Genomic DNA, 21,386 nt, shown 5'->3' with positions numbered 1-21,386 from the left:
CAAATAAAACACATATTTCTGTTAGTGACATTAAAATATTTTTATTATATATTTTTTTTAATTCAACTTAAAGTAAATTAATTAAACAAATTATATGATATTTTATATACACAATTTTTAAATAAAATAACTATAATATAGATTATAATTAAATTTAGTCAACAATTTCAGCTGCTTTTGATCAATTACATTCATACATTTACTATTTTTTTCCTGAACATGGAAAATAAAGTATTTAAAAGAAAGTTAGGGTTGAAGAGTTGCGGCTTCTATTTTGCACACTAACTAAAATTAAAATTTAATTAGCACAAATTTTTAAAGAAATTTATTAATTTGGTTATAAATTGAGTGCCAACAATTTAGTCCAAAAAATAATAGAAAGAACAAGCGCAAAGGCATAAGAACAAAAACGAAAAAACAGTTATTAATTGAAAAATGCGCTATAAACATAAAAACTGAAAAACTTATAAAGTGTATGAATTCATAAATAAAATTTTGTTAAAGAATTATTTTTTTTTAAGAAAAAAAAATATTCAAATAAATGGAAATGAATTAACACACAACTTGTAATGGACATAGCCATTCGTAAATAAATAGTAACCGAAAATTTTGTGATATTTTGTACTGGAGTTTCCAAATATAAAAAATAAAAAAAAATCGAAATTGGCAGCTAAAATTGTTTCCTAGACAATATCGTTGCGTAGCAAGATATAATTAAATTGAACGTACTTAAAACTGACAGCTTAACTACTTGATAAATACATACACATACACATAATTAATTATATGCTAATTATAAAAATATAGGCACTCAATATGAGTCAATACTGGCTTAACCGCTAAATGCACTTCACTGCACGAAATTGAAGTTAGCAAAGCACTTACAACAACAATTGTAAAAAAAATATATTACTTTACTGTAGATCAATGTTCTAATCAACATATTCGAGTTGAATATGCTACTTGAATTACTATTTTTAATTTTTGCTTTAAATTACTATCCTTTACTGTTTTGTGGCAGACTTAGCGCTCTGATGGCACACAAAATGATACTATGCAATGTTCCCCGATGAGTCTCATGTTCACAAGAACTACTTTAGTTATATAATTAAAGCACATACAAATGCATGTGTAGCTTAAGACGCGTCTTAATTAGCTGCCAGGCAGCGTAGAGCACATTTGAGCGACCAAAGGTACGAGTTTACTTAATTTCATATGAAAGGCACACAAGCTTACCAAGCTCCAGAGCCCACAGCGCCCACTAGGCAACAGCACGGGCATGTATTTGCAGCTGCTGCTTCTTCACGCTCCACGCAAGTTCCGCTTGTCACCACTAGAACTTCTCATCGTCGATATTCGAGCGATAGTTATTCAGCTGATGCGAGTTTCGCTTCAACGTACCCGTCTCGCAGTCATTGTAGGTCTTCGCCAGCACTTTGGGCGTATGATTGTGCGCCATATTGTTGCGCGTCAGCGTGCCAGTGTTGCAGCTCTTCGATGGCGATGGTGAGCACATGTTGAAACTGGACTGTCGCTTCACTTTCGGGCGCACCTCGTAGATCTGCAAATTGAGAGACTGCTGATATTTAGAAATTATTTTTGTTGTGTTTGATTTGAGCGTATGTATGGTAACTTACATCTTTTGTGGGTAGACTGGAATACTGATTGGCATAGGAATCATAGCTGGGCGCTGCCGGCGTGTTATTCTTATTCAACGCCAAATCGACGGGCTTTATGAAACGCTTTGTCAGATAGAATGTGGCAATTATGGTGATGATGTAGATTATGGAACAGAGTAATATGATCCATGGCCAGGAGGTGCTGGAGCTAAGACGCAAGGCTGCAAGAGAGACGGAAGTGTAATTAAAACATGAGCGATTCGAGTAACTTTGGAAAGACAATTTTAACAGCACAGTATAACAAATTATTTTATTAAGTAGAAGCTGCTTAAAGGCGTCTACTTTACTGTTTTGAAACGCACCTTCATATTCGCTCGGCACGCAAGCGGTCTTCTCGAATTCTGCACCACGGCACTCGGCCGCTGTTGGTACATCCACCATACACTTACGATGTCTGATGCGTATGCCCTCACTTGAGCATTCCGACCAGGGGCTCCACGTGCTCCAGCCAATAAAGTCTGTAAGCAATAGAAAGTTTGTCAAACTACTAAGCAAAACGAAACTGATAACAGTGCTGCACTTACCAGTACAAGGCGCCATGGCGCACTTTTCCTCCTCGATCGCTTTGCCGCTGCACAGTTTGTCGTGTCCGCCTAAGCAACGACGCGTACGTCGCCTTAAACCCATGCCGCATGTAACCGAACAAGGCGACCAATCCGTCCAGCAACTCCATTCATGTGTCTGCACCACTTCATTGAGGTTCGTCGCTGGCACCACCGCCGCCTCTTCACACGCTTGTATATTACAGACGCGCGCTTGTGTGGCATGACGTCCACGATGCTTGCCACTGCCGGCGCCATCGTGCAAACGATATTGCATTCCGCCGCCACAGCTAGCGCTGCAAGGACCCCACTCACTATGCTCTTCACGTTCCTCGAATACTGCAGATGAGCCCGCTGACGCTACCGTTGCGCCATAAACTTCATGATGACGCTGACAACTACCATCCGCATGACAAGTGCGCGTCTCTTCCTTAGCCAGTGTTATGCGCAAACTATTCACATCTGTGCTGCTGCCACGACAGGCGTATCTAAAGCGGCGCTCAACAAATGTGCCACTTGTTTCGGTGCTCTTGCGGCTGTCATTGTATTCCACCAACCAAGGTGTCCATGAACTCAACTTCTTCACTTCGGGGCAGGCATGCACATTGCAGACTTCATAGTCGATAGCGCAGCCAGGACACTCCTGTCCATCGTTTTGTGGCACCGGGTCATTGCATTCACGGCGTCGTATACGAAAACCGCCACCGCATTGTGTGCTGCATTCGCTCCACACGCCCCATGGACCCCAGCCGCCGTCGATGGCTTGTAGCTTGGGCGTGGGACAAGGTGGCAAATGGCGGCAATACATTTCCTGATGATCATCACCCACACAAGTGCGTCCACCGTGCGCTGGCTTTGGATTGCCGCACGTGCGTCGACGTGTTTTCACCGCGATACCACAAGTTTGTGAGCATGCAGACCATTCCGACCAGTTGGTCCAATCACCATGCACGGTGCAGTTTGTTACTTCCGTGGTGATGCCATCACAGCTGCGTCCGCCATTTTGCGGTTGTGGATTGTTGCATTCACGCGTGCGGCACATACAGTTACCATCATCATCGCCGTGCTTCTTGCAATTGTACCACTCCGACCAGGTGGACCAAGCACCATCGATGGGCGCATTCAAAATGGGGCACTGCAAAGTGTCCGGTTGCAGCCAGAATTTATTCAATTGTTGTACCAGCTCTTGTGGCGTGCAACGCTCAATCAACTCATTCCAGCCACAATACGGATCCATAGCGTTTAAGCAGCTGCTCTGCGACACATGACGACTGCAACGTTGCGCCGGTATGCGTATTAGCGCCTGCTCAGTGCCAAGATAGAGCGACTCTGTAACTTTCAAGTACTCCATTTTCAAAATATCACCGTCCGCACCATTATACTCCGCCGACTGCCAGACTTCAATCAGACAAGTTTGCGCGCGTCGCTCCTCGAGCTGATGCTTCACGGAAAGCTTCTTAATACGCTTGTCATCGGTCGACACGAACAGCACATGCACCTTTTCGGTTTTCGTTTGTAGTGTGTCCAAAGAAATGTGCTGGAAGCGTTCCCATTTGGAATAATACAATGGTTGTTCTGTCATCGGTTGCACGGCGTGTGCCATAAGTTGGAATTTCGAAGACTCGAGCAGACGTTTGTAGCGCATGTCCGGCGCTGGCGTTTCGCACTGGAACTGGCTGCGATGTGGCATATCTACGATGCGCCAATCGGAATCGGCGGAGTCCTGATAACGGAACGGACCATCGAATGCGGCATTTATAGAGGTGAGATTGTAGGAACAGACTGCTGAACCGTGTATGCTATTGCTGCGTGAGGAAATTTAAGGACAAATTTATTGAATTAATTGTTAATTATAAAGAAGGTTTTTTGTTGGGGGTATAACCCAAATTAGGTTAGGGGTGAGTTAGAAATTTTTATCAACATTATCTAAAAGTAGACGCAAGAAATGGTCTTTCGATGAAGTAGGGTAAGAATGAAAGCGACAAATGTCTGTATGGAATATGTTGATTCAAGAATGTTTGATATCTTGATAAAGCATCTCAAGAGCGCAATTAAACCAAGATTATATTAAGCTGTTGAGCTCTTCTATTGATATCGGAAGAATTGTTCTTCCAGATCATCATCTCTCATTAATAAAAATGGACTATATAGATGGCAGAGTCTTCGCGAAAGAACAGGCTGGTGTAGGACAACGCAACTGGCGTGTGTTAGGTTAGATAATGTTAACGTTTATTGAAGACACCTTGTAATCATTCATCGGTAAAAAACACATTTCATAGAAGGTTTCATAAAGGAAAACGCTAAACGCCAACAAAATGTCAAGAACTTAAGAAATTGTAACTGTACTTACGCTGGTGTCGCAAAGGTCGCATATAGCACATCCTCATCGGCCGAGTACGTCATGCCCTGTATTTCATCGAAGTAAAATGGATATTCACCGGGTAGCGAGCAATTCAAACGCGCCTTAACAAAGGAGGTCCAACTATTCTTCAAAATTTGATCGCCACCTGCATCATTTTTGCAAACTCTGGCAATGCGCGAGTAGATAATCTGCAGACAAAAGACAGAAAAAAAGTTAATTTTATTGAAGATATGCCACTTTATAGGTTTCGACTTCAGCACTCACCTTGCCCCAGCTACTATACTCCACAGCCGGCTCGCGGAAGAGGAAATAAACGAAGTTGCCCGCCTCAAAGCTGCCCACAAAATGTGGATTATTCAGCCAATTGTTGTTGTACTGTTGTGTGCGCACAATGTGTCGATAGCCGAACTGCAAGCAAATTGAGAGAAAAGTAATAATTATTAAGAATACTCTTTAAGCATTCGTCTAGCTCAACGAACTTACGATTTTCTTCGGCTGCACTTCGGTGCGCAAAATCGCCGGATCGCCACCTGAGAAATCTGTTGCGGTGGCCACAAACATTTTATCCGTGCTGGACATTAGACTCGTGATGCTTGATTGCGGATTGAAGGGACACTTTCCCACACCGTTATCATAGGCCACAATGGTAAGGTTCTCCATCTAATGCCAAACGTAAACAAAGTAAATGAAATAAAGCATGCAAAGTGACAGCACAAGACAAGCAAAGTGCTTACGAAATGCAATGAGTTATTGATTGCCGCGTGAATTAAGCAAATACAGCTAATACAGCGCGCGCAACCAGCAATCAAGCATGTAAAGCGCAACAACAAAACGACAAGCCAAAGCAGCAAGCAACAACTAGTAAACCCACCAGCTTACATGCAACTTGCAACTTGCTAATATTTGCTGTTAATGTTTATTACACAGGTTATTCATTTCGAATTGTTTTTGTTTTTTATGCGATTTTTTTATATTTTATTAGATTTTGCTGTTGTGCACTTATGCCAACGCTGCTTGATTGCTGGTTGCGTTGATTGTTGTTGATTGTCGTTAGCTTGTGCGCTTGTTTTGTGTTTTTTTTTTTGGTGTGAATATGTTGTGGTTTTTCGCTTATTGCTTAAGACACATATGTGTCTGAGTACCAACCTGGCGCCATGAACATTGCGGCTGAAAGGCGTTCGTCCCACACGCGTACAATTGATTCTCACCGTAGCTCTGCAGTACGCGCACATAGTTGCGACACAAACGCTCCGACTGGCCTTTTACCTGACAAATGCCGATCTGTTCGGGCGGCGCTGCCCAAACGGCACGTTCCAGTGGCTCCAAATCGAAGGACATGCGATAAATTGAGTCGCTGTAAATATGTCGCAGAGAAAAAGCGTAAAAAAATAATTGGTTATTTTTGGATTTCATGCGAAATAGTCAACGTAAAGTGTGTGGTTGTTAGGTTTCGTGCAATAGAAAATATGTTGGAAAAAAATTAATGTGTTTATATGGACATGCTTGAGGGATTTATGCGTTTTAAGAGTGGCTGTGATGGCTTTTGGGCACTTTTAATTTTATGTCTTTTAATTCTAATCAGGTGTTGTTGAAGTGAACAAGTTTATAAACGAATCAAAGCAAATATTACCATGAATATAACTGTGCGTATGTACACTTGTATGTTGTAGATTTGGGAAAGTAGAGCAAATGTGCATAAAAATACCAAATTATTACCACAAAAAGCTGGATTTGCAAGGCATACAAATTTTTACTGATCTCTATTTTTTTTCTATTATATAAAAACCAATTTACGAGACTAATTTGATTATAAATTATTGATTGCATAATTTCCAAAGTTTTTCGGCTAGTTGGTGAAGATATAAATTATAAAAAAAAAGTTAGAAGAAAACAAGAAGAAACCTTAACTTCAGGCACTGAGGCTTCACAAATACAAAATACTCCTTACAAGAACTTGATACCGATCTGATTTTTTACTTCGGAGATTGCACCACTATTTTAAGTAACAACTCATGCCGAATTTCGTGGAGATATAAATGAAAAAGTTTTCCATACTAGCGCTTGATTCCGATCATTCAGCTTGTATGACAGCCATATGTTAGAGTAAACCATTTCCTCGGAGATTACCCGGTTATCTTAGACAATAACTCGTACCAAATTTCGTGAAGATATTTCGTCACATACAAAAGTTGTCCATACAAGCGTTTGATTCCGATCGTTCAGCTTGTATGGCAGCTATATACTATAGTGATTCGATTTCTGCGACTCCAACAAATGAGCGGCGTGTGCAAAATTTCAGATCGATATCTCAAAAAGGAAGCGACTAGTTCGCATGTATACGGACGAACAGAGAGAAAGACGGTCATGACGGTATACCTATATACCTTAAAAGTTATGTATATGAGGTTCCCTTTTGTATGTTACAACATCGTGACAAACTTAATTTATCTTGTTCAGGGCATAAAAAAGACAAGAAAGCATCGCTGAGTTTGAAAAGCACCCTATTTTCGAAAATACTTTCTAGATCCTCTTGCTTTGTCTTCCTTTAAGATGTTCGCCCTTCTGCCTCAAGCACTAAAACTCTCATCTCTAAGCTCTCCATATTAGCAATATTTTATCATCTGTAGTTCTTTACCTTGTAAATATGTACCATAATTTTGCTCGACGAATTTGAGATTCATACAGTTCTCATGTCTTTCACTTATATGTCTTATGTGTGTCACTTGCAAGCCAGATTTATTATCAACCAATAAAAATTAAAAAAATTTATAGTACCTCAAGTTCAATTTTGAAGAATTTTGTCGACTTAGTAGTCATTTCTGGGGAAAAATCTGAATTTATTTAAATTTTCTAGACCCGGCTGTCATGACATACAACTATATTATACATACATATATCACGGTACAAAACAGGCACGAGTAATGAAAGCAGAACACGAGAAGCTACTTAGAGCATTGGAAAAAAGTTTTGTACATTTTTAGCAATGGCAATTCTTACTTAGAGTATTGGAGAAAGAGTTTTGTACACTTTTAGCAATGGCAATTCCGCAGAAAATGAAACCATTAGTTGTACGAGCTCTATGACGAAGTCAACGCGGTTCGGTGAGCTAAAACATGATTGAGTTTGCTAAAAATGCTCTATGAAAAAGTATGATAAAAGCATGAAAAAAACATGTGAAAGTATACGAATATTTTAAGGCTATCAGCGGTGGTAATAGGGCAAAGAAAGTGCGTGTTATAAAAAATAATTGATGTAAAGTAAAATATTTAGTACTGATAGCTTAGACATGTCATTTAAAAATAATTATTATTTTTAGTATTCGCAAAGTATTTTCTCATTCAGAGTAATATTTAAGACTCAATTCAACTTAGCGTATCGAAGGCCGAATTTTTATTCGCTGATATCTACTTATCTGCTGCCCGCATCAATATTTTAAAGTAATTTAACACTAATCCTGCCAACGGCTTGGCAAAATTTTGCCATTCAAAGTTGAACAATGTGTCTGACCTTAATTCGTTACAAATCGAATTGCTTATTTAAAGGTGTTGCCACACCAGCAAATTACAAATTAAATTTGCTGTTTAAATAAATATAAATATACATATGTATGTAGCTGAGCACAGATTAACGCCTTCAAGGTGCCGTACAAATATTTATTGCATTGCACAAAAAAAAATTAAAATTTAATAACATAACTCATAGCGTAACGCCGTTAATACGGCATTAAGGTGGGTGGCATGCGCCAAACCTAACCAATTGGAATTAACGAACGCATTGAGAATGTGGCGTTTTTAGCCAAAAAGCTAAGACAAGCTAATCCTTTTGTTAATATTTATAAAGAGTGTAATTCATATATGTACATTAGAGCGGGTCGATTTTTTTCTATAGAATAATAAATGCATAAAATGTGTTACGGATCAAACTGAACAACTTTGCCTAAAAGAAAATTAGTCTAAAACTAAACGATTTTAAGGCGAAATTTAAAAAATCTGACTGATTGGTTGTATGGGAGATATTTGATATAGTTGTCAGAGCTGACTGATTCCGAAAAATGATTATTAGCATATCAAAGTGCATCTATGTAATAAATTTCATTCGGATTTCTCAAATACTGACGAACGAAGTTTTATGAACTCCAAAAAATTTCGCCCTTAAAATTGTTGGTTCGAAACCGAGTTTAGACTTATAGTCCCTTAGGACAAGTTGTTCAGAATAATTCGTAGAACATTTACCGCAAACATCGCCTTAAAAATCGCGGGCTCGAAACTGGCTTTAGAACTATAGTCTCTTAGGAAAAGTTGTTCAAAATGATACGAAAACATTCGCATACACGATTTTCCGTATTTTTTCCTCACTGTAATTCAAGCCGCTCTAATACATATATTTCATATAATATAGCAAGTATATTTGCCCAACCGAACAGCATGTTTGGCTAAGCATTAAAAATAATCATAATATTCCAGAGAAATGCAATTGCGCAGGCGTCAACAAGTGTGTCACGCGCCGCCGTGCATTTGCAGCCGACCAAATATGCAAAATAACAGAAAACGAAAACAGCTTACCAGAACGCTTAACGCAAAAATGCGCTTGTGTGTGCGCGCATATGTGTGGCGACCAACTGCCACACTTAATGTTTGTGCCACACATTTTTAATAACCCGAAATTAAGTAGTTTTTTCGCCGAAAACTTAATAAAACCGAAAATATGCAAGGCAAATATTGCAAAGCAAAGAAGTACGCCAAGTGTTGTTATTGTTTTTGTGCGCCGCAAACGCTGGCTTACTAACTGACTGACACGCACGCTCACTGCTTGACCAACCGGCAGTCAACCTTTCCGCACCTGCTGCAACGTCTTAATAGCCGCGCATGCCTGTCTGGCTGTTTGTATGTATGTGTGTATGCGTGCGCGCGCCTGTATGACAGTTCGCTTACGCTGGCAGCCGCCGTTTAATTACGAATGCGAATGCAAAATTTATGCGTAAGAGTGCGCGTGCATGCGGCAACCTGCAACATGCGGAACACGAGCTACAAAACAGCAATAACAAGCACACACTAATAACAGCTGCTTTGTTGCTTGTTAAGTTGGCTGCAAACGCCAGCAAATCTGCAAATCAACAACGATCAAGCAGCTAACAAATAGCGCCTGCGGCCAAATTGCAATGCTACATGTTGCAAGCGGTTGATTTGGCAGCACGCGGTTGCTGTGAGAGGCGGCAACGGTGGCGGCGGTGACGATGGCGTTGCGATTGGTTGACGCAACAGTTAAGGCCAGCCAAATAGTGGCAGGTCGCTGGGGCGCAACAACAATAGTTAGCAACTGCAGTCGGTGTTTTACGGCAGCGGTAGTAATGAAAGAATGCCGCCATCAAGGCGCTAGGCAAACGCCTACACGTGGCGGCCAAAGTGAACCGTTTCATATTGCATGGCACCACAAGTGAAATATATATGTATTTACAAAATAAAAGAAAAATTAAAAATAATAATAAAAAAATAACTAAAAATATGTTAAAAAAAAAAAATATAAAAAATATATAAAAAAAAATAAAAAAAAAATATATATATACAAAAAAATATCGTAGTTTCAAAATATAGCCGGCGTCTTGAGGTCGCCAGCGCACAATTTTAAACAAGTAGTGCTGCTTGTCAGCTCTTTCCTAGTCTGTCAATGTTGTTGACTACTGTTGTTGTAACTGTAACTGTTACTTTTACACGCTATGCACTATGTTTGCTAACTATATTTTACAGTCAATTCATTTTGCTATTGAACCGAATGCTGTTGTAAGACGCATTGCGCTTATTATGCTGCAGCTATTAAAAGCAATGGTCGCGCATGCGCAGCAATCACAGCGAAGTGCATTGGTACGCTTTGCATACATCGCTGGCGGCTAAAAAACTAGCAGAAATGACAATTACAGGTAACAAAGTGCGCGAAAAGAATGGAAATGTTTTAAATTTACTTTTTAATGGAATCTAACTAAATGTAAAAAAAAGTTCAAAGAGAATGTTTTAAAAGAAAAATAAAGTAAATATTTTTTTATAATAGTTTAATACAAAAAAAACTTTTATAATTTGTCGAATTTTAACTTATTATTTTTTAAATTAATTTTATATGAAATTTGCTTTCAGACTTTAAGTCTGATTGTTATCACCCAAACTATTTCGGATATGCGAGTGGTCTAAGTTATCAAAGAGAGAGAGAATTTCGGAATGTCACTTTTAGGGACCCTTAATGTATGCAGCCGCTCAGAGTCTGAGCAACTTTCACAGCACTGGTTTTGCCAGCTATGTTCACGGCTACTTCCCAATAGCACCGCTTTCCAATAGCTCTTTAGCAGCAATGTTTGGCAAACAATGCCTTCCTCATATTCTCCTGAACATTGGGCTTCAATTATAGCCTTCTATCAAGAATGAGACCAAAGTATTTCACCTGTTCGACAGTGTGAGGCAAAGAACCCCCAATGAGGGAAGGGTTCAGGTTTATTTGGATTGGCAACTAGGCCGCTCTTTTCCGCCCAGATTGCTTCCACATTGAGGTAGCCTTTTGTCAACTCGTAAATGGTATCTAGAAATTTTTCTTTAAACTTGAGAGCAACATCATTTGCATTGCTATCACCCGACAGCTCAAGAACTTTGTGAGTTAACTATCAAAGGCTCGCCACAAAATTATATGAAGCGTACAAACTAGACAAAAATGCAGCCTCAGTTGGGATAAGTAAATACACTTTTCAAATTTCGCGATCAGTTGAAGGAAATTTGCTATTTTGTATATAAAATTAAGTAATTTAAATAAAAAACCTCGAAAACATCGTTCAATGCAACGCTTTTGATACATGATTCAATTATTTGAGGTTGAGCTGATAGCCCAAAAACACCAATTTATAAAAATTGATGGGACCCATAATGTCAAAATCTGTGGTTTTCTTTTGTATTGATTTATTTTTATGAATCAAAAATAATTTTTTCAAATATTTCAACCAATGAAAATACGTTATTTGAATGATAACTGAATCCGAATAGATTGTAAATTTCACAAAATCATCAAAATGTAAACAGAAAATTCCTAAAAAAAAACAAAAAAACACGAATTTTGACATAATGGATACAATCACTTTTTTCGTAAGAGAAATAACGCTTCATATCGACACAAAATACTGTGGACACAACCTTTTAAATTGAAACATGATCCGAAATTTTTTCAAAACTCTAAAATTATATGAAAGGATATTTTCCTAAATGGATGTAAATTTCTCATCCATACTTTTCACTTATTTAAGTAACCTAAATATTAATTGTAATTCACAAAAGTGCAACATGCAACGAAAATTGTTATATTATTATTTTCTTGTTCTACAGTCGCCATAAATTTTCGTAAATTTTTTTTTTGTCTGATTTTCTTTTTACAAGAAACCAACCAACTCAAATATTTTGCTTGAATGTGTAACGCCAGACATTTATGCTTATAATTAAGGCAAATTATTGTGGCAAATTAATCAAAAAAATTTCGAAACAAAAAAGTATTGATTAAACAGATCAATGCAACCGCCAGCTAACCATTCAACACTGAAGACAACTGCTCAGCAATTGAGCTTTACGAACAACTACCGTGTGGCTAGTAAGCAGGCACTTGAGTAAGAGCTCAAAAAATGATCGATTTCAATTGTCAATATGTTCGTAGCAACAGCGAAGTCGTGCGCGTGCGCCACACGACAGCAAATACAACAGTTACAACAATGAGCTGGCATATCTACATGTTTGTATGTTTGTATATTGCAGCAACAAATCAAAATGTGAAATATTTTGTGACAACAACAAAAATATAGTAATCATTGCTGCAAGTTGGCGCTAGGTGATTGCAACAAAAAAGTGAACTAGAAAAAAATATATGCACGTAATGTAAAAAAAACATAATAGAAAAAAAATTAATGAAATGTGTGAATTAGGAAAAAATGCTGTAAATTGAAAACAAAAATACAATTTAAAGCAAATATTGCAGTGTTATGTGTATATAAATCTACTGTGGCCACAGCAAAACTGCTACAAAAATAATAACAACGAAATCGCGCTGCAGCTTAACGTTGAGTTGGCGGCATTTCAAAGAGCGCTGGTGTAGTTGCTGGCGCATAGCGGCCACAGCGCGCTTTAAAAGAATTTATTTTCCGCTTTGTTTTTGTATTATGCGCTAGTGGAGCAACGTATTTTATATATTTTTGTTATTTCCGCCCTTTAAATGCGTTTTATTGTTGTTGTTGTGTCGAAAATTGTTAACTCATTACAGTTTAATAAGTTTATAATGATTTTTTATTGTTATTACCGCACTTGTCTTTTTTTGATTGATAATCGCAATGAAATATTTAAAAAATTTTCGACAAAAAACACAAAAAAAATTTTAACATGCACTTTATTATTATTTTTTCGTATTGCATGGCATTGCACTGCTATCGCCACTATAACCGCAGCCATCAGTCAAGTTTTGCGCGGTGTTTTGCTATGATAATTACACGCAGCAAGCATGTGGCGCAATGACAACCGAACGACAACGGTAGCAGCCACAGAAACTAATACGTGTATGTATGTATGTCTCATGACCTATATTCTGCGTTTTGTTGATAGCAGGTGTAGCAAATGGAATTTAAAATTTTTAAAACAAAAACAACAGAAATGAAGGTGCAGAGTTATTGGTTAGTACGAAAGTGCTCAGTGTTGATATTGACACAGTTCGGAGGTGTGAAGTTGTTGTGCTATATTGTACTATAGAATTGTGTTACGTTTTTATTTGCTAATTTGAAGTTTCGGTTATGTTCGTTGCAAGTTTTTACAGACACATAGAAAAATCTTTGATCTAACTTAAAGCTCGATTTTCTAACGATGCAATAACGCACAACAACACTGTTTCTGTAATGTTTTGCCATATTCGAGGCGTCTAAGAAAATAATTTTGCAAAAAAAAAAATAAAAAAAAACTGTCTAAAACCTTGCCCATTCACTACTGTGCTTTCGAAGGCTATGCGACTAGGATATTTATAATATTTTTATTGTATAGCGTTTTCTGGATCAGATCAAAGATTTTTACGCCCATTTTTAAAAATAATACAGATTGAATATCGTATTTTCCACTTCCAATGCGTCTTTGCGCACTAGCCTGGGTTCCTTCAGAACGCTACCAGAACATATAAAGGAAATGTTTCCTTACTGCAATCCGTCGACTGAGTCTGCCTTCAATCTCGAGCGGTTATTGGAGGAGAACCGGCTCGAGAGTATTGCTAATAAACTCGCACTTCTGGCGAGAAATCTGGAGGATGGAGATTTTTCAGATTAATTTCTAGCACGGGAAGACGGAACTCGCCAGTCTTTTTACATCGTCTCGGAAGGAACAGAACTGGTGTTGTCCTAATCCAAGTGCCGTAGCTGAACATTTGCAGCATCGCTGAACTAAAGACCAGGAGCTTCTGTCGGCCAATAGTACACGTAGAATCAGAGCTTATGTGCTGGTCTACAACGAACGAATTTAGGCAATGAGAACATTGTGACAGCTTGGCTCAAGGGCGATGCAAGAGAACTCTGGCTAGTCTCGGCCTACATGCCTCACGATGAAGAAGTGGAGCCACTTCCAGTGATGTTGAGGAAGATTCTAGCGGAGGCGCGACACAGAAAGTCCGCAATATTATTGGTTCGGACGCTGACTCAAGACATACGGGCATTTTCTGATTTTATTTGTAGCAAAGATCTTTATATTAAGAATACTTTTTGTATTTGATCGGAAAGGAAAGCGGAAGCCGTCTTGGTGGATATTTGAGATATCGAAAATAAGATTTTTAAACATAAGACTGCTCAATAAGAATGGACAGTGCAGTTTATGCATAAAACTAGATTAGAAAGGTCAATAGATCCAATGCTCCAAGAGGGTTTTCCTGAATAATGTAGATTTAGGCGTATTCTCGCAAAGACTCACTGTGGTATCTGAGATATGGGTCTGGAAGATGAGTCGTACCCCTGAAGAGGAATGTGGTTATAATTAAAAAAGAGGTAAATCTTATGAAAACATTATTTTACTGATCTGTTTATTACTACCGATCCAAATTAAATCGCAAACACATAAATACCACTACATTTGCACTACTTTAATTGCAATACAGAAAGTAATTGCCAGCATTCCTTTTAACGATCGTGCGCCATCGTTCACAATTTAGAGCGAATTTCAAGTGCAAAATTTATAATTCCATATCCGGAATGGGATGCTTGCAGCGACTGCATACCAACTACTATATGGCGACTATAACTGTTTTGCTGTGGCTGCTACTTACAGTAACTGCAGCTTAAAGTAACTGCCAAGTCCGGCTAATGTTGAAGGTGAAGTGAGCAGCCGATTGGCATTTGAAAGCAACACACGACGTGCAAACACAACGCGAACTCATTGAGCAACAATAAAAATGTGAAATTTATATGACTGACAGTGAGCGAGTGAATGCAGCAGGTGAAAGAAGGAGAGCAGGCAGCGCGTGCGCAGCTGAGCAAAATTTATTTACAGCAAAAAAAGCAAAAAGAAAAACCAGAAATCGTTAGAAGAAGGATCGTTGCTTGTTGTGAGTATGACAAGTGCATTTCATAGGCGGATATAATGTGAGCTAACCATTTGTAGAACTGAACATGTATGTATGTATATAAGCATATATGTATGTGAATGTATGTTTTTAGAAAGATATATATACAAACAGCAAAGTCGTATCCCCTAATGTATTGAATACCAGTGAAAGACGCATACAACTTGTTGCTTACACCTCACTCATTTGTCTGTATGTATGCATATGTATATTTGGTTGTCTGTGGCATAAGACGGTCATTCAACTGCAAGGCAAACAGGTACATTACACCAACACGCTGCTTGTATTGTATTGTATATACATATATGTATGCTTTACGCCAAATAGTAATTTAACATAAATAACAACAACAAAAACAACAAAAAGTGTGGTCACTATTGCGTTCGTAAGACTTGACGCGACGTTTGCCTCCAATTTTCATTTGTTTTTATTATATTTTGGCGCTTGTGGTAAACAAACAGAGGCGTTGCAACCCACTGATAGCGCAGCTCGCTACTTTTAATGTGCATATCTAAATCAAGTATAAAAATGTATAATATATATAGTGTCTATGTTGTCCACCGATCAGGCAATCGTCTTGTGTGATTTCACATTAGACGCTTGCGGTTTAGCTATGCAGCGTTTGTGGTCAAGTAGAAAGCAGTCATGTGTCGTTAAACGTCGAAAAACGTATAATTTGTTTGTTGTTGTTGAAAAATCTCGGCTATGTGCCCTTTCTATTGTACAAATATTTCAGTTGTTGCGTTTGCCAATGCCAAGCAGCCGCAAATTGTTGCACGATTGCTGCAATGTTAAAATTGAAAAGCAATAGCAATAAAATGAAACAGTGGCAAGGCCGTTGTAGAGGTGTTAGAAAATGTGTTGCAATAAAAAGCGAAATGCATGGCGATGGAATTGAGCGCATGCGCGAAGCGAGTGAGTGAAGTGTATGCAAATATGAAAATACAGCAGGCATAGCTGCTTGAAAAAAATTAAAATTTTGACCCGTAATTGTAGATGAGCTGAAGTAGCTTTGACTTTCTTTATTTCTTATTGATGATCGAAATGAAATTTTTTCCTGTGACATGAACTTTTCTGCTTTTGGAATGAACTTTTTTGTATTCGAAATAAACTTTTTTGTCTTTAACATGAGTTTTTTAGCCTTCGAAATGTGCTTTTCTGCCTACTAAATGAACTTTTTTGCTTAAAAATGAGCTTTTCTCCTATTGTAATGAGCTTTTTGCCTTCAATGTCAGCTTTTCTGCTGTTGTAATGAAATTTTTGGGGTCAACATTCTATATATTTTTAAAAGAACTCAAACTGGTAGGCTTAAAATATTTCCACAAACCTCTTTGAACAGTCTAAATTGATTTACCGCGGTTTTCGCGGAGACACTACCAGAGATGCGGATACAAAAAAAACTTAGGATGTCTAAATGGGTATAAATATGAAGCCCCAGATAGTATTTCACTGGTTAGCAACTATTTTATCGCTACTTCTCAGCGATAATCTTAAAAATTTCAGCTATTTTCACACACACAAAAATTTGGCTATACTATACTTCGTACCCAAAAAACTAAACGAGATGTTTTTTGTTTGTAAAAAGAGATTTGTTTTCTCTCTAATGCTGACGCGACGACTTGCGAGCTCAAATTAATTCAATTAAAAGACTCTTTCTGTTAAAAGGTGTGGTGGAGTCATGAAGAAAGTTCTCACGATTTTACCTCAAGAGGTTATACATATGTATTCACTTCTGAGTTTCTAAAAATCGATTTTTTCGGAATATTTTTCCAATGTACATGTATTTGAAAATATGCTCCAAAGTTTAAGTTGATCTGGCAAAATTTAAAAAAATTGACTTTTTTGGAACATTTATTCAATGTACATACATACATATATCTGAAAATGTGCTCTTAATTTTAGCTTAGTCTAATTGGTTCTCAAAATTTTACAAGTTTTTACTCAAGAAACGCTTTAAGGAATTTTTTTCCGAAATTTGAAACTTTTAGACAACCTTCTTAGATATACGAGTATTTTTCAGGTAATATCCTTTCGATCAGATATTTGAAAATAATTTCGATTTTTTTATTACACTCTGAAGTGTAATTTTTTTATGCTCAAAAAGCGAACTTTATTCTTAAAAAAATTTAAAAAGCGCGTTTTTTTCTGACTTGCAAGTGAATATAGCCCTTTAATAGTGGACGCTTACTTTCTTAACAAAAAGGAATTGCTACCTATTACATAACATATTTCGGCCGAAGTGATATTGTAATTTCACCTCTACCAATCTGAGAACACACTCTGAACCATGTGATAACTCTGTGACGAAGGAAAGGAAATAATGACTAGCAACTTTGAAGTGGTTAATAATGTGTCTAAATAAGGAAATCATTGCAAATTATACAGCAAAGGGAAGATAAAATTGTATATTTTATATATTTCCCATATCACTGTTAATTTCATAACTTTTTTGGCAAGTACGAGTAGCGCGTAGTTTTATTCTGTAGATATACACGCTGTTGTAAACCAACTGTCTCTAGCACGCTTATCAACGACCTTGCCTCTCTTCAAACCTGTTGATTAAATTTGAATGTACAAGAAATTGACGCAGCACACACGCACTCACTCAAGCAACTGTTTATGTATGTTTGTATGAAATCACCTGATTCTTTTCAATTTATTTGTTTACTTGTATTTGGGTTGGTTCCAAACGCTACGCGCATTCAAGCACACAGTCAACGCCATTGTCAAATAATCAGAAGCAACAAAACAACAACAACAACAATTATGAAAGCCACTTGTGCAAATATACTAATATACTCAATATTCATATTTAATGCAAACACACACAGAAATGTCAATATTAATGTGTGTAAGTATGTATGTATGCATTTAAAAAAACTCGTATAAGCACAAATTAAGGTGTTCATATGCAGTTTGGATAACAATTTTATTGCTGTTGTTGGCAAAATTTTATCACACTGCTTGATAGCAACGACGAGTGCGAATACACAAAGTTATTAGTTGCTTGACATATGTCAACAATGAAACTAACTCAACAGGTGAATAAGCAGCGTTAGCAAGTTTTGAATGCAGAAAACTTACGAAAACAAGAAAACACAAAAAACGAAGCTAAATATATACAATAATACCCTACACAGCTACAATTCTTATAGCATAAAAAGATATACTATAAATAGATCTTTATTTTTATTTTGTGCGTTCAGTTTGTTTAGCAGCTATATGCTAAAGTCAGCCGATCAGAATAATATCTGCAGAGTTTAAAGCATTGTGTTCGGAAGTCGTCTCTGCCAAATTTGGTGAAGATAGCTTGCCAAATCAAAAAAGTTTTCTATACTACAACTTGATTTCGATCGGTCAGTTTGTATGACAGTTATATGCTATAGTGAACAGATATCGGTGGTTCCGACATATGAGAAGTTTCTTGTAAAGAAAAGTACTTGTACAAAATTTCAAATCGATAACTCAAAAATTTAGAGACTAGTTCGCGTATATGCAGGCAGCTAGACGGACATGTCTAAATCGACTCAGTTCATCACGTTTATCATTTATAATATACATTTTACAAGACCTCCAACTTTTCGATCTGGGTGTTTCAAACTTCATGGCAAACTTATTATACACTATTCAGGGTATTCAGCAAGTGTGCAGTCAGCGAAAAGCTACGTTGATATTTTAAAATATTTTATTTTATTTTGAAACTTGTATGTATTTTTAAACGTACTTGTATATACATACATACATACGTATGCAAAAAGTAACTGTAAAAGTTGTGCGAAATTTAGCGAACATTTTTTGCAGCCTATAGCAACTCTGTTTTGAAACTTTTTCTCAATGTTGACTCAAGCTCCACCTTACATCTTTATTCCTCTTCAAGCTACACAAGAAATGAGAGGATTATACATGTAAGCAGCCTCAAAACGGCTTACGAACTTGATTAAACATGAATTTATGTCAAAAATTTGCACGAAATTCTAAGTCAACATAGGACGGTCGCCATACATGATATGTACTTTTTATAATTTGGAACCCTGAACCCTCCAATTGTACTTTAAACTGTTCCACTAAGGCCGCCAAATCCTCATCTTTGCATAATTGTATACCCTATTTTTGCTTAATAAACACACATTTTCTCTGTTAAATTAATAAACTATTTCCTTATTTGATTACACCCATATTTGTTTACATACACACTTGTTTGTTCAAGAAATTATCATAGAGGCATAACGTGGAAAGCATCGGAGTCAATAAGTCATAAGATTTTTCGTACAAAATATCTTTAATTATTATGATTGTGTTATAACTTGTGCGTTTATGTTTATCGACACGCATAAATTCGTTAGTAAATACAGTTATTTGCATAGGCAACCACGTGATAACTCATTACTTATGCAGCCATACATAACTGTGTACACAAAATACGTAATAGTTGATTATACTGTAGGAAAAATTTACAAACTTATTTGCAGAATAAGCTACAAATCGAATGCTCTTCAAACTGGCATTAACAGCTATGATTTTTCACTCGAAAGCTCTGTCTTTGTACTTCAATGCTGGCTAGTTACTTGCAGTAAGTGCTTTTATTAATTGAAAATACTCAAACTAAACTTAACAGCGAAGTTAAAATTACAAATAAAGCACCTAATTTCTTCAAGATGTACATAGTTGCCACGGAAAACAAGACTATATTTTTAATCAAACAGCATTTTGCACAGCTTTTATACATTTTCTTAGGAAGTGAGCTTTTAAAACTTTGTATATAATTTACACAAGTTATTAAATTGTTTTTAAAATATACATGTGTATTTAGCAACGAGCTTTCACAGTTTATTGAAGCTTTTGCGAGCTTTTATTCGTTCCGTACTGTTTCAGCTTAGTTTGCGATTTTGAGGAAATCTTACGTAAATTTTGGCACTACTCCAATAAATAATGTATGTAGCCAAAAAAAAAAGGAATTAGGTTTCACAAGTTATCAAATATAGTTTTCTAGTTTAAAGTGAACATCTACAGTTTAATTAAGCTATTATAAAAATGTGAAGTGTTTTAACGATTTTATGAGCTTTTTCTGCATTTATTAAGTTCTTTTGTAAATATATTAGAAAGTGAGCTTTCACAGCTTATTCAAACATTTATGAGCTTTTAGGTGTTTGCACATTTCAGAAAGACTTCGAAGCAGCTTAAGTAAATTAAGACATACTAAAACATGATTTCAACCCAAAAATTAAAAAAATAAGCCTTGAAAAGCTTTCAAGTGTGCTTTCACAGTTTAATGAAGACTTTAATGTAATCATAATAATGAGCTTTCGCCATTTTATGAGCATAGCATGCCTCTTTTAGCGAAAAAATTATTAAAAATTATACAGATCAAAGTTCGCTTATTGAAATAGAAGACAATAGCATTATTCTTATGCCAATTGAGCAGCTCCTAAACGCAGTTCGCTGACATGTGTTGTTGCTTATCAAGCTAGTTCTGCATATATACGCGAAAGCGGGAAATAAAACTCATTAAGCAAAACACCAATGAAGTACAAACTGCGATGACTGCATTTCTATAAAAGCTTAAATATGGAATATTCGCGCTAGCAACAAAAAATACTGTTTTCATATACATATATACACAAGGCATACTTATATAGATAGAGTACGAAAGTCGGCATGTGATAGCGTCATGCCCGTATGTAAACGAAGAGCACCGCTCACGACTTTGCGCAATCAGCACTTGACTGGAGTTGGTGGAGTCAGCGGATTTTTTGCTGCCACACAGTCTACTCAGTCCGAGTATTGAATTGTTTGAACAAAACATATTTGCATTAACTTATATATTTTATGTAAATATGTAAGTAGTATATGAATAAATATGTACATATTTTTGCGCATACATTTGTATAGAATGTAAACATTAGCACTTCACAAAAAGAGTGCGCTGAGAATTTTATTATGGCAGCTGTTTGACAAAGTGCAATAGTCAGCGTTATATGTGGCATTTGTCACGTTAGCGCGGCCGCGGTGACGCTCGGCCGTCCTTTAACACTTGTGATAAAAATTATCAGGCGTATCTTTGCACATTTTCAAGTGTAAATTGAGTTATATAAATTCAGGTGATTATTGAGAGAGCTTATTTTTGTTATTACTTCCATAAATTTTCATATATTTTATGTGGAATATTAAATTTTCCGAGAATTGTGTGATATTTTTAGTAAAACATAC

The 21,386-nt window shown here is 36.9% G+C and overlaps 1 protein-coding gene across 5 annotated transcripts in view; it reads right to left on the bottom strand.

Annotated features, from left to right (window-relative positions):
• Positions 1 to 974: 974 nt before the first annotated feature.
• LOC126762245 (semaphorin-5B) overlaps positions 975 to 21,386 on the bottom strand; it is a 122,091-nt gene continuing 101,679 nt past the window's right edge. For 3 of the 5 annotated variants that reach the window (XM_050478847.1, XM_050478849.1, XM_050478848.1), the window contains 8 exons: positions 5,730 to 5,937; positions 5,067 to 5,243; positions 4,848 to 4,991; positions 4,572 to 4,771; positions 2,204 to 4,026; positions 1,982 to 2,137; positions 1,638 to 1,840; positions 975 to 1,579 (listed from right to left, as the gene is read on the bottom strand). In XM_050478847.1, the coding sequence (XP_050334804.1) occupies positions 1,334 to 1,579; positions 1,638 to 1,840; positions 1,982 to 2,137; positions 2,204 to 4,026; positions 4,572 to 4,771; positions 4,848 to 4,991; positions 5,067 to 5,243; positions 5,730 to 5,937 (3,157 nt within the window). In that variant the 3' untranslated portion in view covers positions 975 to 1,333. The remainder of the gene's footprint in view (positions 1,580 to 1,637; positions 1,841 to 1,981; positions 2,138 to 2,203; positions 4,027 to 4,571; positions 4,772 to 4,847; positions 4,992 to 5,066; positions 5,244 to 5,729; positions 5,938 to 21,386) is intronic. The other 2 variants (XM_050478850.1, XM_050478851.1) reach the window with 2 other exon arrangements.

Source organism: Bactrocera neohumeralis, chromosome 6 (assembly GCF_024586455.1).
Source record: "Bactrocera neohumeralis isolate Rockhampton chromosome 6, APGP_CSIRO_Bneo_wtdbg2-racon-allhic-juicebox.fasta_v2, whole genome shotgun sequence".
Classification (NCBI taxonomy): Eukaryota; Metazoa; Arthropoda; class Insecta; order Diptera; family Tephritidae; genus Bactrocera; species Bactrocera neohumeralis.
This window is presented reverse-complemented; position numbering and strand designations above follow the sequence as displayed.